The following is a 12,705-nucleotide window of genomic DNA, read 5'->3' as shown; positions in this document are numbered from 1 at the left end:
TGTTGTTCGCTATATGCTGTACTGTGAAAACGCATTAAAGAAGATGTTACCAGTAGATGCAGGAGCAGGGCGTGGTAGCGCGCCGTGATCTGGGTGGCTCTGGAACAAATTCGGCTGCTGATGTGCGTCTCATCCAGAACCTGCTGGGCCAAAAGACTCAGGCCCTCCATCTCTTCTTGATAAACCAGCACTTCTTCCTGCCAGCTCTAATAAAAGACAGATCATTGCATCATGTCAAACACTGGAAATTTGTTCATTCATTCAAAACAGTGTATTCTGATAGAGTACCAGTACAACATCGCAAAACAGACCTTTATCAGCTGCAGTTGAGCCTCTTTGGTGGCGCGGTCAGACCGCCGATTACTTCTCAGTTGTGCTTTTGTTTCCATGCCCTTTAACCAGCTGTCAAGACGCTGGAACTTCTGCTCCATCTGCCGCAGTTTAGCCAAAGCGCTGTTGAGCTGGGCCCGGGTGTCGGCCAGCTGGGCCTGGTAGAGCCTCCACTCCTGCTGAAGTGTTTCCAGCGCTCTGTCTTCTATCTGAGGAAGGCCCCAGGGGATGACCAGTTCTCGACTGACCAGCAGGGTGTTTAGTAAAGCCTGGCCCTCTGTGCAGTGCAGCTGCAGCTCCTGTAAATACACAGACGTGCTTGAGCACTTCCATCTCTTTACATTTCCACATTACATATTAATGGAAGACGACCTCTGGCTATATGTGCAACGCTTATTGACAGCAGCATTACGACAGAGATCATTTTCAGACCTGTAGCTTTTGAAGAGTCTCCTCCAACATGTCAACATCGCCTTCCAGCTGGGTGTAGCCTCCAAGCTTCTCTTGTTCCTGTTCCAGCCACTCTTCAAATGCATGAAGGCCCCGCTGATACTCCTGGTGGGCTTTCACCAGCTCCTCTGCTTTCCCCACTGATCTCTGTGGAAGTGCAAAGTGAGAATAATCGTCCATTTTAAGATAATTTTCTAATCCGTCCTTTGACAAGTGGGTTAACATGCAACATATAGATTTGTATTTTTCATATTCACTCAGTTTTAAGCATTGTGATGTTATTTTCTGTGCATTGCTGTTCATATCTTTTTACACATTTTAACAAATATTCATTTGTGCAAATTCTGCTGCCTAATTACCATAGAATTGTCCTTGATAGTATTGTAGCGCTCCTGCAGATCTTGGAGCTCCAGTTGAGTGACATAATTCTCTGTGATACTTGCACTCTTTGCAGTGATGGTATCCAGCAGAGTGCTGTGGCTGAGCACTTCCTCATACAGTAACTGAAACGACAATGACAGTTGAAGTTAGATTTTTAATGCATTTTGAAAGAAATTACAGATTGTGTCTGAACTCTACACTCTAAGCCTTTTAGAGTTGGAGTTTAAAACATTAAATCACATACAGTATATCACAAGCAGTGCGATAAAGAAGATGGCAGTACCTTGGCTTTGCTCAGATTTGCGGTTTTATCTCTCATCTCGGAGCACTGTTTATCAGTGGGATCAAGACTCTCCTCCACATGCTCAACCCAGGTCACAAACTGGCGAACGTCCTCCTGGTAACTGGTCCACTGAGACAGGGAACCCTCCAGCTGACTGTTCAGTTTATGGATAACAATAATAATGTCAGACAGCTGTGGTTATAAAATAGCTACAATAGGAGGAACACAGAAGAGTGCACAGTGTGCACGCTTTCTTCCTTTTTTCTGATAATCCTCTTCTACAGTTCTATACTTCTATAGTATTGGTAAAAAAACAAACCTTTTGCATTGAATAGAAGCAGAGAGCAGAGCATCCCAGGAATCTTTAAGGTCCTGTATTTGTTTTTGGACAACAGGCACTCCCTCAGCTGAGGTGTTTCTCTGAACTGACTCTCCTCTTGTGATCAGCATCTTCAGTTGGATCTCCTTCTCCTGACGAGCAGTCAGCAAGGCCTGGTGCAATGATCATCCATTTATTACATACTGTTGGTCGTTAAAGCGGTAACTCTTAATTTTAAAAACTAAACATGACTTTGTATACCTCTAGCTTGATCATCCTGCTATCGAGAACATTTTTGTCAGCAGTGGGAGCGCAGTAAGTCTGCAGCATGTGGCTGGTGTCAGCCACCCAGTTCTGCAGGTCTTTTAGCCCTTGCGAGAAAAGTTGGTGTTCAGTGACTATCCGATCGATCCGGGATGCCTTCTCCTGCAAAACCATGAAACAAAATTATCCATTAACCTGAAATATAGGTGCATGATTAATAAAGTTTTATCATATGAAGAGAACAAAGATATAAGTTTGTATATATCCTGTGAAAGACTTACAATAACAAAAAAAAAAGAAATTAGTGTTTAATTATGGTGAGTTAGTACCTTCACAGCTATCACCTGTAAAACAATGTTAAGTCAGAGCTTCGTCCAGTCTAGTGCCTCTGTCTCCTCTCCAGCTCTACCCCCAGAAAAGCCCCCAATGCACAGGCAGTTTGGTTGGCATTACTTTACCTTGGTCAGGTTGGTTAAAGCTAGGTACTGAGCAGAGAGTTGCGACACACGGTGCACAAAACCCTTGCCGGCAGAGTGTTCATCCCACAACAGCTGGGCCTTCTCTTTCAGCCTGATCAGCTGAACCTCGTGAGAAGCTAACTCCTCAAGCACAGACTGGAAGAGCACAAGCAGGTTATCAAAGAGGCATGCAAGCTGACACATAGATATATATATATATAGGACAGTTAAATTCAGACACAGAGCAGAGGGTTAGCGATGGGAGCACGGCAAAAAGAAAAGCGAATGAGACATCCGGCCGATGTTGCGTTGAGTAAAGCAGATGGTAATGACATGCAGTCATGTCCATAGAAAAAAGCTAGCAGGCAGTTTTAAACAATAATGCAACGCATCATATGACAAACACTGTTAAAAACATGTAAGTAGCGAAAAAAACGGAGCAGGAACTGGCAGCAACTTCATGAGTGAAGAGCAGCAAAGCTTAACTATGTAACTTGAATGTGAGCTTCTGAAAATGGAAGGAGGCGTCAGGCTCGGTTCAGCTCTGAGTGGTTGCTGCTCTTGAGCATGATTTCGATGGAGTCTCCAAGCTTGGTGGGTTTCTGGGCATCAGTACCTGTAGCTTGTGCAGCTCTAGTTTCTTGGCAGTGAGATCGTGAAGTCTTGTGCTGCTCTCCTGCACAGCCAGCTCGGTGGCGTTCAGACACTCCTGAAGAGGCTCTGCGCTTGCCTCAAAATCCTTCATCTGAGACAAGAGGTTCTGAAAGACACAAGGACACTGCTGAGGTGGTCCCTTGACATCATGCTCATTTTTACACTATAGGTTTTAGGCGAGGTGAAGGATGACCCCAGTCACAAGCCTTACCTGCAGACTTGTCTCTCTGTTGTGCAGATTAGACATTATGTTCTTCCAGTCCTCTCTGGCAGTGTTCATCTTGGCCCGGACGCCATCAGCTTTGTCTTTAGCTGCGATACTAGAGACCAGGTCACCGTTCACAACCACAGCGTTTAGCTTTGATTGACCGTGATCTCTGTCATTTAGAAACTCCTGAAAGGAGAAGAGAAGAGAAGAAGTCAAAAATGCATTTGTATCAGTATTGCACGTATAAACATAACACAAAGTGTCTGGACGTTTCATGCCATTTGACTCTCGATGTTTACCTGAATCTTCTGCAAACTAGATGAGGCCTCACTGAGATTTTGTGGTGGGTCAAAGCACTTGGCTGTGTTGATCTTGGTGTTGACCAACCATTGCTGGAACTCTCTGAAGGACGAACGAAACCCTTGATCCAGCAGTTTCTCTTTGCTCTGGCACTCTCTGGAGGCTTGGAGGCTCAGACTAGAAAGGAGGTCAGAAAAAATAAATAAATTTCTTTCTGACGACTTAACTGAAGTAGTTCTAACTATGAGGCACACATTGCGCTTTGAAGAAGCATAGCTAAATATCTGCATTTATCTCACCTGTTGTATTCCTTAATGAGAGCTGACACTCGTTCAGACTGTGTTCCCATTTCTCTGGAAAATCTGCACAGATCGTTGAGTTGGGTCTTGAGACTATCCGACATGGACTCAGCTTTGACAAGTTCCTCCAAAGTGTCCTAGACGAAAAACAAATACCATGAAATGATGCATTCATTAACTGTAGCAATTTATACAGTTTCATCATCTCTTGCTGTAAAATTTCTAATTAATGGTAGCTTAACAAAGTGAAGACTTACCTTTGCCATCTGCCAGCCTTTAACAGCTTCCTCTCCCTCATTGTTTCCTTCTGCCTGGGCCAGCCGTTGTCGCCAGTCCTGCAGCTGACGGCCGAAGTCTTGCAGGTTCTGCTCCAGCTGTGAGGAAAGGCAGGTGAACTCTTGCTCAGAGCTGGCAATCTGTGAGAGGGCAGTCTCCAGACTCGCGCGTGTCTGCAGCGCCGCCCGTTCCCACTGTTCCCACGAGGACAAAAGGGCAGCTTCCTCTCGCTCCAGAGCCTCGTAGCCTCCCGAGCCGGTGTAATCTCGGGCCACGGCCCCGCATCTTTGAACCCGGCTCAGCCTCTCTCTGCCTCGCTGCTTAGAGTCAAGCAACTCCTGGAAAAAGGGTATAGGAATGAAGACGAGGGTATAGGAATGAAGACGAGGTATGCAAAGAACTTTAAATGTTATTATTGCTGCTGTTGTTATTATTGTTGTTCTTATTGCTGACATATTAATACTGACAAGGGGTGGGGACAGATCAGCATGTTGCTTCCCCCCAACTCCTTTTCCAACCTTATATGCATTTGATGCATTTCTTTTCTTTTGAGTGTTCGAAATAAATAATTAAATAAAACTAAACTAAATTAATTTGACAAATTAATGTTTCAATCAAGGACATAAAAAAGACAACCTTATCTCAAACAAAGTTAAAGCTATCAACATAATAATCTTTAGCGATTGACTGTGGTAATAATAATAATAATAATAATAACGTATCATCATGTGGCAGAAATAATGGGATGTTCATATGTCCAAGAGGATGGAAGAGGAACTCTTCAAAGTCAAGACACTGAGATTAGCCATCTTAAATTATTTAAATACTTGCTGGTGCCCCATTAGTAGATTTTGAGGTTCCTCACCTGCACTTTGGAGAGCTTCCTTCTGATGGAGAGTGAGTCTCCTGACAGGTCGGACCAGCGCTGGAGTTCCTCTTTTGCTGAAATCAGCCAGTCGTTGAAGTCTCTCACAGCGTCGAGATACTGCTCATGCTCGGACACAATGTTCTGCATGGACTGCACTTTACCCTGAGAGAGAATAAGACCGCATAAATGTTTTAGTCTAATTCCTTGCTGGGAAAACCAGGCATGGAGTTAGATGTGTCTTTATTACATTTGTTTATCATGATTTAAATTTCTTTAATGTAAATGGTCTATCAATTTTGCCACTAGGACCATCTTGCAAGAATAAAAGGTGCCCAGATGTAGCTTCTTTTTGACGATGGTTTCCTATATAGATGGTCCAGGATTTAGCAATTACACGTAAGAATGGTAAGTAGCAGTATTTACAACAAATTGAATCACCTTGACGACAGCTGAGATATCAGCAAAGTGTGCGTTGAGCTCCGCCCTCGACTCTGGTCCAAAGGTGGGGTCACCAGTTTTTTCGTACATCTCCACCGCTTTGTCCGTTAGGCGTGACAGTGTGGCTGCATGGGCGTCCACATCAGCCAGTATGGCCCTGAGACGCTCGAGAAAAGCGGACTTCTCCTTGAGGCCTGGCTGCTGAGGCAGAGTCATGCCCACCTCCTGCTCCACTGACTCCATCCACTGCTGCAGTTGGCTCTTGTTTTCCTGAAAGCTGTTCCACTGGGCCACCGTCCACTCCAGTCGACTACAGACAGAAGCAGAATATTAATAAAAATTGCGGAACTGCATATAATCCAGCAAAAGCATTCCACCATAAATTACGCATTGACTGCCAGTGTTATGAACAGTCTGTGGGGCAGGCCCTACCTGTGGCAACTCATAGACGTCATTAACATATTGGCCCAGGCGTCCTTCAGGCTCTGGAGCTGCGAACAAATGACCTCCTGCCCCTCCATTCTGTTGTGTTTGAGGACTTGTTCTCCTTTTCCCACTGTCATGTTGAGCTTCACCTCACCTTCACCTTTCATCAACAGGATATCCTACATAATAACACAGAAGGAAATATGAGCCAACTGTAAGACAGTTTACGTCTTTGGACCTTGGTTTTATAGTAATTAACTGACCTGAACAAGACCAAGTCTTTTCTCCAGAGTCTCTTTGTTGCCAACTGTGCTGTTGAGTGAAGCCAGGCGCTCCTGGACACCATTAAGCCAGGTCCAAGTAGTCTGTAGTGTCTCTTCAAAGGCTTGTTGCTCTTGTAAAGTGAGCTGGCAACTGCGCAGCCTCTCTTTCACACGCCTCAGCAAGGCCTGGTGCTGTGACTGCAGCTGAGCCGACACTCTTGTCTCACTTCCATCGCCTCGACCGCCCTCGTTAAGCGCCTGGCCCTCCTGACCGAGACGCTCAAAGGAGTCCCTGCATGGACGGACGTATAATATATGTTTAAGTAAGTGCTTAAAAGATTAAAGATCTTCACCAGATTGTGCACGTTCAAACACAATAATTCCCTTTCCTTGTCTTAGTAAATACACAGATAGATTAAGCACCTTTCTTTGAGGACCTCCTGCTGAAACTCCTCCACTTGTTCGAGCACAGCTTTTTCAGGCCCACGCTGTTGTGCCTCCAGCAGATCTGTGGTCATCCTCTTCTCCATGTGCTCCAACCACCACCTGAGCTTCTTAAGGCGGCCTTCGAACCTACGAGGGATTTAAAATTCCTTGAATATAAATAACTGGAAAACAAAATGCTTTTAAAGAGGTGGTTCGCGTGAGTGTCTTACCCCTTCATGAGGGACGCACTGTCCTCGAGGATCTGCTGGTTCTGTCTGCACTGCTCCACAAAGCTGTCCCAGTCCTGCTGTATGGAGGACAGGTGCTGCTGGACCTGACCAGCACTGGCTTTCGGAAGATGGAGTAGAAGCTTCTCTCCTTCCTCACAGACCTGAGTAAGACGGACCTCGCCTTCCTCCACGCGATCCATGGCACCCTGATGCATAATGCTCATTAGTTAGTATTAGTTCAGTTTACGAGTTATTGAAACACAGCTGTTGGAAATGAGTGTTCTACCTTTATTTTCTGTAGTTTCCGTTCCACAATCTGAGTGTCTCCTGATCGATCTGAGCATTCTTTGACGATCTCCCTCTGCTCAGAAAGCCAGCGATGGAACTCCTGAACTAGGTCTGAGGAGGCAGGTGGATTAACAGATTTAATATCTGGCACAGATTCACACAGCATCATTTTAACAGAATCCCAGTTTTTTTCCTGCTAAAATGAAACAAAAAAAAGTAGTTTATTCAGTTGCTTTTATTTTTTTTTTACCATTGAACTGCTGCTGTAGACAGTTCTGCAGTGAGACCAAAGTCCTGGCAGAAAGCTGGTTCACAGACTCGTACGTTTTGATCAGATCAGTGAGAGCTGAGCCCAGACCAGCCAGCTCCTCAGAGGGATATTTTCTACACAGGGTGTTGAGACTCTCCCTGGTGGAGTCAATACTCCCCTGCTGATTTTGCAGCTCTTTCTGGAGGTCCTTCAAAACACATTTAAAACGCAGTTTAGTTTATTAGCTCACATTCTCATTTCTGTTTCATGTAACAAAAGATGATACGAAAGTGATATCACCGACAACAATGGATCCTAAAGTCATTGCAATTCTACTTAATTAGAATTCTTTATCACCCCCTTTGCAAAGAATTTAATTTGCTATGTGATTCTTATTTATGCCGCACCTTCACTCTGCAGATGTCTTCAGGATCCGATCCAGTGGGAGAAGAAACCAGAGACTCCTCCATGCTTTTTAGCCACGCGGACATCTGTGAGATGTAGTCTTCCAGCTGTTTCCTCTGGGAACTGAAGTCCATGAGGTTTCCCCTGGCCTGCTCATGGAGCTTCTGAACGGTGCCGATCTTCTTCCGCAGGTCATTCTCCAACACCTGAGGAAAATTGAATAAAAGCTTGTAGTGCTCAAGTAAACTAAAGAGGGTCTATTTCTGAAATATAGTATATGCATTAAGATACCTGTAACTTAGCTGGAGTCTCTTGACTTTGACTGCACTTCTTCAACTCAGATACTTTGCTTTGCAGGGTTTCCAGTTTCTGCTCCTTCTCGCCTATTTCCGCCTGTGGATGTATCAAATGAGAAAGGCATGTTTCTTTGTTTGGTAATCCACATGACATGTTGTGGCTGCAGAACGTCTGTATGTCTAGACCTTATGTAATGGAGTGGAGGAACAAATCAGTTTGACTGAGGCATCAGAAATCGTACTCTACCTGTATCGCTGAGAGCCGTGCGGACACTTTCTGACTGTTGTTGAGGTTGTTCATGCTTTCATTTAGCTCGATCACACTGCTGCTCGTCCAGAACTCAATGTCCTCGTTGATTTTACGCACATCTTCCCACAACTCCAAACTCTGGTTAAGGCGATCGATGTTGTCATCAATCTTCTCAGACACCTAGGGGAGAGTATTAAATCAGCCACAGAGCTGGCACCTTGCACAGAGGGCTCATGTTTTATATATCAGGGTTCACTACTAATGCACCACAATATATGCAGATTGCAAAGACAGAACACTTTAAAAATAGCATTACTAGAAATAATCATCTTGTATTAAGAAAAAAAAACTGCCAATGGGTTGAGCTTTTTTTGCTTGATAAAAAATTCTTGAAATAAGCACAACATTTTTGTCTCTGAACAAAATATAAGATGTATTTCTTTGATACAAAGATTTTTGCTTTCTTGAAATTCCTTTTTTTAAGTGAATCTGAACTTCACATATCTAACTGGAAGGTGTTTAGTAAAAACCTCTTGTACAATTGTTATATTACTGTTATATTATTTCTCTCCCACTAACAGAAGGAAACAAACGTATTCCTTTGCCTTTCGCATTGTGACTGTACAGCAGCGCTCAAGTCAGACTTACATCCAGCCACTGATCGACAAGTGTCTCCATGTCCTTTTTCATCATTTCAGAGTCGCACTCAGGAATTTTCTTTAGTTCGATCACCAGTTGTTTTCCTTTGCTGGAAAACTGATCCAGTTCATATTGCTTTTCAGCCATATCCACCTTCACCGCCTCATGCTACAAACAGAGTAAAGATAATTTAAGTTATTGGAAAATGTAATATTTTGTCTGGATTTGTATCTTAAACAGTTAAATCAGAAGAAAGTGAGATAAAGGCAGTTTAAAAAAAACTAAAGATAATTTGTTCTAACCTTGGTTAGTGACCTCTTGGTTTCCTCGTGGTCCTTCAGAACAGAGTTTATCTCTACAAGAGGTTCAGCACTCTCAATAATGCCTGTGATGGAAGTTTTCAGGATTTGGTATTCTTTCATGAGCTCAGCAAGAACATTGCATTGTTCTTGTCTGTAAGGAAGAGAGAGATGTATTACAGTTAATCGTGCTTGGGTGTTTCAATGTTTTTTTGTTTTTTTTTTGTTTTTCTGTACCTCTCTGTGATGAGCCTCTTGGTGTCCTCCCATGTAGTCTCCAACAAGCTGATTTCCCTCAGCACCTCCCCTGCCAGCTCAGCATCTCTCTGGGCCAGCTGGTTGCCCTTATCCCTCAGCCACTGCTCCTCGTGCTGGTGCGACTGGAGCTCATCCTCCAGCTGATTAAAGAACCGAAGCCTGACAAACAAACAGAGATAATGAAGTATTTTGTTGTCGCTTGATGATGATTTCATTCCCACCCACGGTACTAGCCCATTATGGATGTAGTTCCTTCACTCACCGCTGCTGTACAGCGTGCAGGCTGGGCTCTTTAAAGCTGTGGTGATCAGCTTTTTCTTCGATGTCCTCCACTGCTTTGAGCAGTTGTTCTTTCCGCTGTCTGAAGGAGGTCCACAGAGCACCCAGAGCTTCTGCTTCACTCTGCTTAGTACCGAGCAGGTTCCTCACTGCATCCAGCTCAGCACTGAGTGAATCAGCCAGCATACGGCATGACTTCCTAGAACCCTCATCGGCGTCGATGTGGAGGTGACTTTTGCAGAGGCTGCTGTCTAGATTGATGGCTAGAGTCTCAAGCTGACTAATGTCTGGAACGATGGTGGACAGCTCTTGCTGTAGCTCCTCTACTCTTCCACGGTCCCAGCTCCCGGCGCTCTCCACCGTCTGCCTCAAACCCTGCAGCACTCCTGCTGCTTCACCATGAGTCTGCAAAAAAGCCTCAAGCCTTTCCAGGCACTCTAACTGGAGGTCAGCTATCTGCTGCGCCTCCAGGTAGGGCTGCAGACAGCTGTCGGCTCTGCTGCGCAAGAGCTGAGCATCTCCAGGCTCACTGAACTGACAGAGCTTCTCGGTCTGCTGCTCCAGGCTCTGCCTCACACTGCACTGCTTCTGCAGAGTTGCCTGGGTTTCCTGTCAAAGGCAAGTAAAAGTTGTTGCTCAGAAGCAGATCCAAATTGTCCTGGAGAGAAAAGGTGCAATGCGAGCACAAACCAAAGAAGAAGAGTTTGGGTATGTCTTACCTTTACTTTTGCTGCAGCAGACTGCAGGTTGCTAACGTTGATTTGTGAAGAGTGCAGACTTGAGAGAACGTTCTCACTCCACTGGGAGAATTTAAGCAGGGCCTGGTCAAACTGCTCCACCAGTGAAAGATGGCTCTGAAGCTCTCCAACTCTGGAGGAGCAGGTGGTTTGATTCAGTCAGTTGTGTCAATAAATGACATTTTGCTACAGTAACTAAACTCTGAATAGTTGCTCCGAATACAGTAAAATTTGTACCTTTGAGGGAGGAATTTATTTTGGTCAAGCATTCTGGTCTGCAGGATCTTGAGCTCATCTTTTAGCTGAATAACACTCTCTTCCGGAGCAGTGGGGTACAACGACGTCCCCAGTGACGCCAGTTCAGCATGAGCCCTCTCAAGAGACTGGACCTCAGAGTGAAGGGCCTGCAAGAAAATCCATTCATTTATTAATATACTCATAATATATGCATTTATAATTCGCAATTAATTTCACATTTAAGACATTGTACCTGCAAATCATGCATCTCATTACGTAGTTTGGCTTTATCAGCTGACAGATAGTGACTTTCTGGTTTGGATACAGATTCACTTCTTTCCAAGCAGGAGACAAAGATTGAACGTTGTTTCTCATACCTGAAGCACATAAAAATAAATGTGTTCAAATACCAGTATTTCTTCATTTCACCTGGTTTCAATGTTAACTTCATTAACTCATACTTTTGCCAAAGAGAAAGCAGGTTCTCCAGAGTGCTCTGTTTGTCCTTTGCTTCCTGTACATTTAGGTCATAGCTGGCGTTCAGCTCTGCCACGGTCCTCTCCGCTTGCTCTTTGTCGCTTAGTCGTCGAGCTCCAGCCGACAGCGACAACAAGGTTCCCTTCAGCCGCTCCAGACACTGACACACGTCCTGGAGAACAAAAGGACATGACAGTGACCCACAAATCATTACCTGTAAACTGGATCACTGGCACAAAAAGAAAGAAGCGGCGACTCTAGTTTGAGCACTGTGTTTCTAAATAAATAAATAAACAATGAATGAATACCATGTGGTTTTGCAGAGCTTTGTAGGTCTCTGATGAGGACGTGCAGGATTTTACAGGATCTTCTAGTTTCGTATGTAGATCACTGAGAGATGTTTGCACCTGTGAAGCAATTAAGAGACAAATTAAACCATTACATCTTCCTCAAATACTACTCTACGTCAGCATTAGCCAGGCTATTTACCTCATCCAGGTTGACTTTGAACTTTTGCTGGTGTGACGAGCTTTCCTCCAGCTGTGCATCGAGCTGCTGCACGCTCTCCTTCAGCTCCTCCCAGTACCTGCCGATTTGGGTCAGCCGTGCCTTGATGCGAGCCGCCTCCCCCGACGACACAAACTGGGCCAGGGCCTGGGAGTCCGTCTCCAGCTGAGACAGGACCTCGGCTCTGTCTCCGAGCTCGGTCCCGACAGCCTGAACATGAACATGTAGGCGCACAAGGCAAATAACAAAGCAAAACAGTGACTCATTTATAGTTGTTCAGCGGAGGTGAAGCAATGTGGAATCTTGTGTTCGGAGCACTCCACTGATTTAGCATAATACTCCCACAAACGCTCAAGTCTAAAAATACACAATCTGAACTGAGGTGATGTTATCCCTGTCTCATTACAACAAGCACATATAAGCTCAAAAAGCTTTCGAATAATTCTCTGGGCTTTCAGGCTGAAGAGTTTAAAAAGGCCCTGTGGCATCATTTAAACTCTCCTCTGTCCTCCCTCGCAAATCAATTTGTTTTTACAAGAATTCAGCTGATATTAAGACACATATCAAAACATACAGGGACTAGTGTTCATTGTTCACGAGTAAATGTCAACTCAGTTTACAGGTCAGAGGAATAAGAAACCACTTTGCACACACTACTGTGTATTAGTCTCTCTTGCACACTCTTTACTGTGGATTTGCAAGACAACAGGGGGTTGGACCTGGACTTATGTAAAGTAGATACATTAAGTTAATGGAAACTTGGAGACACTCCAATTTTAACCTTACACTCAGCAGTTAATTCTATATTAATGAGCGATAAAGAGTTCCTGCGTGCTTTAAAGCTTTTTTTTTGACACATTGAAACTGTGAAATCAAACAAAACCTCTACGTCCTCCTCTCCATTTGTGTT

General features: G+C 44.4%; 1 protein-coding gene across 12 annotated transcripts in view; it reads right to left on the bottom strand.

Annotated features, from left to right (window-relative positions):
* Positions 1-12,705, bottom strand: part of syne1b (spectrin repeat containing, nuclear envelope 1b) — a 72,412-nt gene that overhangs the window by 33,408 nt on the left and 26,299 nt on the right. For 11 of the 12 annotated variants that reach the window (XM_047611833.1, XM_047611832.1, XM_047611838.1 and 8 more), the window contains 34 exons: positions 11,778-12,005; positions 11,597-11,695; positions 11,273-11,460; positions 11,065-11,188; positions 10,812-10,978; positions 10,557-10,707; positions 9,821-10,446; positions 9,538-9,717; positions 9,304-9,454; positions 9,011-9,169; positions 8,360-8,542; positions 8,108-8,209; positions 7,819-8,022; positions 7,412-7,619; positions 7,160-7,272; positions 6,874-7,079; positions 6,641-6,790; positions 6,218-6,509; positions 5,961-6,133; positions 5,529-5,838; positions 5,088-5,252; positions 4,204-4,560; positions 3,947-4,083; positions 3,647-3,824; positions 3,351-3,533; positions 3,102-3,245; positions 2,486-2,641; positions 2,025-2,189; positions 1,764-1,936; positions 1,445-1,598; positions 1,140-1,283; positions 763-927; positions 312-629; positions 51-206 (listed from right to left, as the gene is read on the bottom strand). In XM_047611833.1, the coding sequence (XP_047467789.1) occupies positions 51-206; positions 312-629; positions 763-927; positions 1,140-1,283; positions 1,445-1,598; positions 1,764-1,936; positions 2,025-2,189; positions 2,486-2,641; positions 3,102-3,245; positions 3,351-3,533; positions 3,647-3,824; positions 3,947-4,083; positions 4,204-4,560; positions 5,088-5,252; positions 5,529-5,838; positions 5,961-6,133; positions 6,218-6,509; positions 6,641-6,790; positions 6,874-7,079; positions 7,160-7,272; positions 7,412-7,619; positions 7,819-8,022; positions 8,108-8,209; positions 8,360-8,542; positions 9,011-9,169; positions 9,304-9,454; positions 9,538-9,717; positions 9,821-10,446; positions 10,557-10,707; positions 10,812-10,978; positions 11,065-11,188; positions 11,273-11,460; positions 11,597-11,695; positions 11,778-12,005 (6,609 nt within the window). The remainder of the gene's footprint in view (positions 1-50; positions 207-311; positions 630-762; positions 928-1,139; positions 1,284-1,444; positions 1,599-1,763; positions 1,937-2,024; positions 2,190-2,485; positions 2,642-3,101; positions 3,246-3,350; positions 3,534-3,646; positions 3,825-3,946; positions 4,084-4,203; positions 4,561-5,087; positions 5,253-5,528; positions 5,839-5,960; positions 6,134-6,217; positions 6,510-6,640; positions 6,791-6,873; positions 7,080-7,159; positions 7,273-7,411; positions 7,620-7,818; positions 8,023-8,107; positions 8,210-8,359; positions 8,543-9,010; positions 9,170-9,303; positions 9,455-9,537; positions 9,718-9,820; positions 10,447-10,556; positions 10,708-10,811; positions 10,979-11,064; positions 11,189-11,272; positions 11,461-11,596; positions 11,696-11,777; positions 12,006-12,705) is intronic. The other variant, XM_047611842.1, reaches the window with a different exon arrangement.

Source organism: Mugil cephalus, chromosome 17 (genome assembly GCF_022458985.1).
Source record: "Mugil cephalus isolate CIBA_MC_2020 chromosome 17, CIBA_Mcephalus_1.1, whole genome shotgun sequence".
NCBI classification, from domain to species: domain Eukaryota; kingdom Metazoa; phylum Chordata; class Actinopteri; order Mugiliformes; family Mugilidae; genus Mugil; species Mugil cephalus.
The sequence above is the reverse complement of the archived record's forward strand: the minus strand, read 5'-3'. Positions and strand labels throughout refer to the sequence as shown.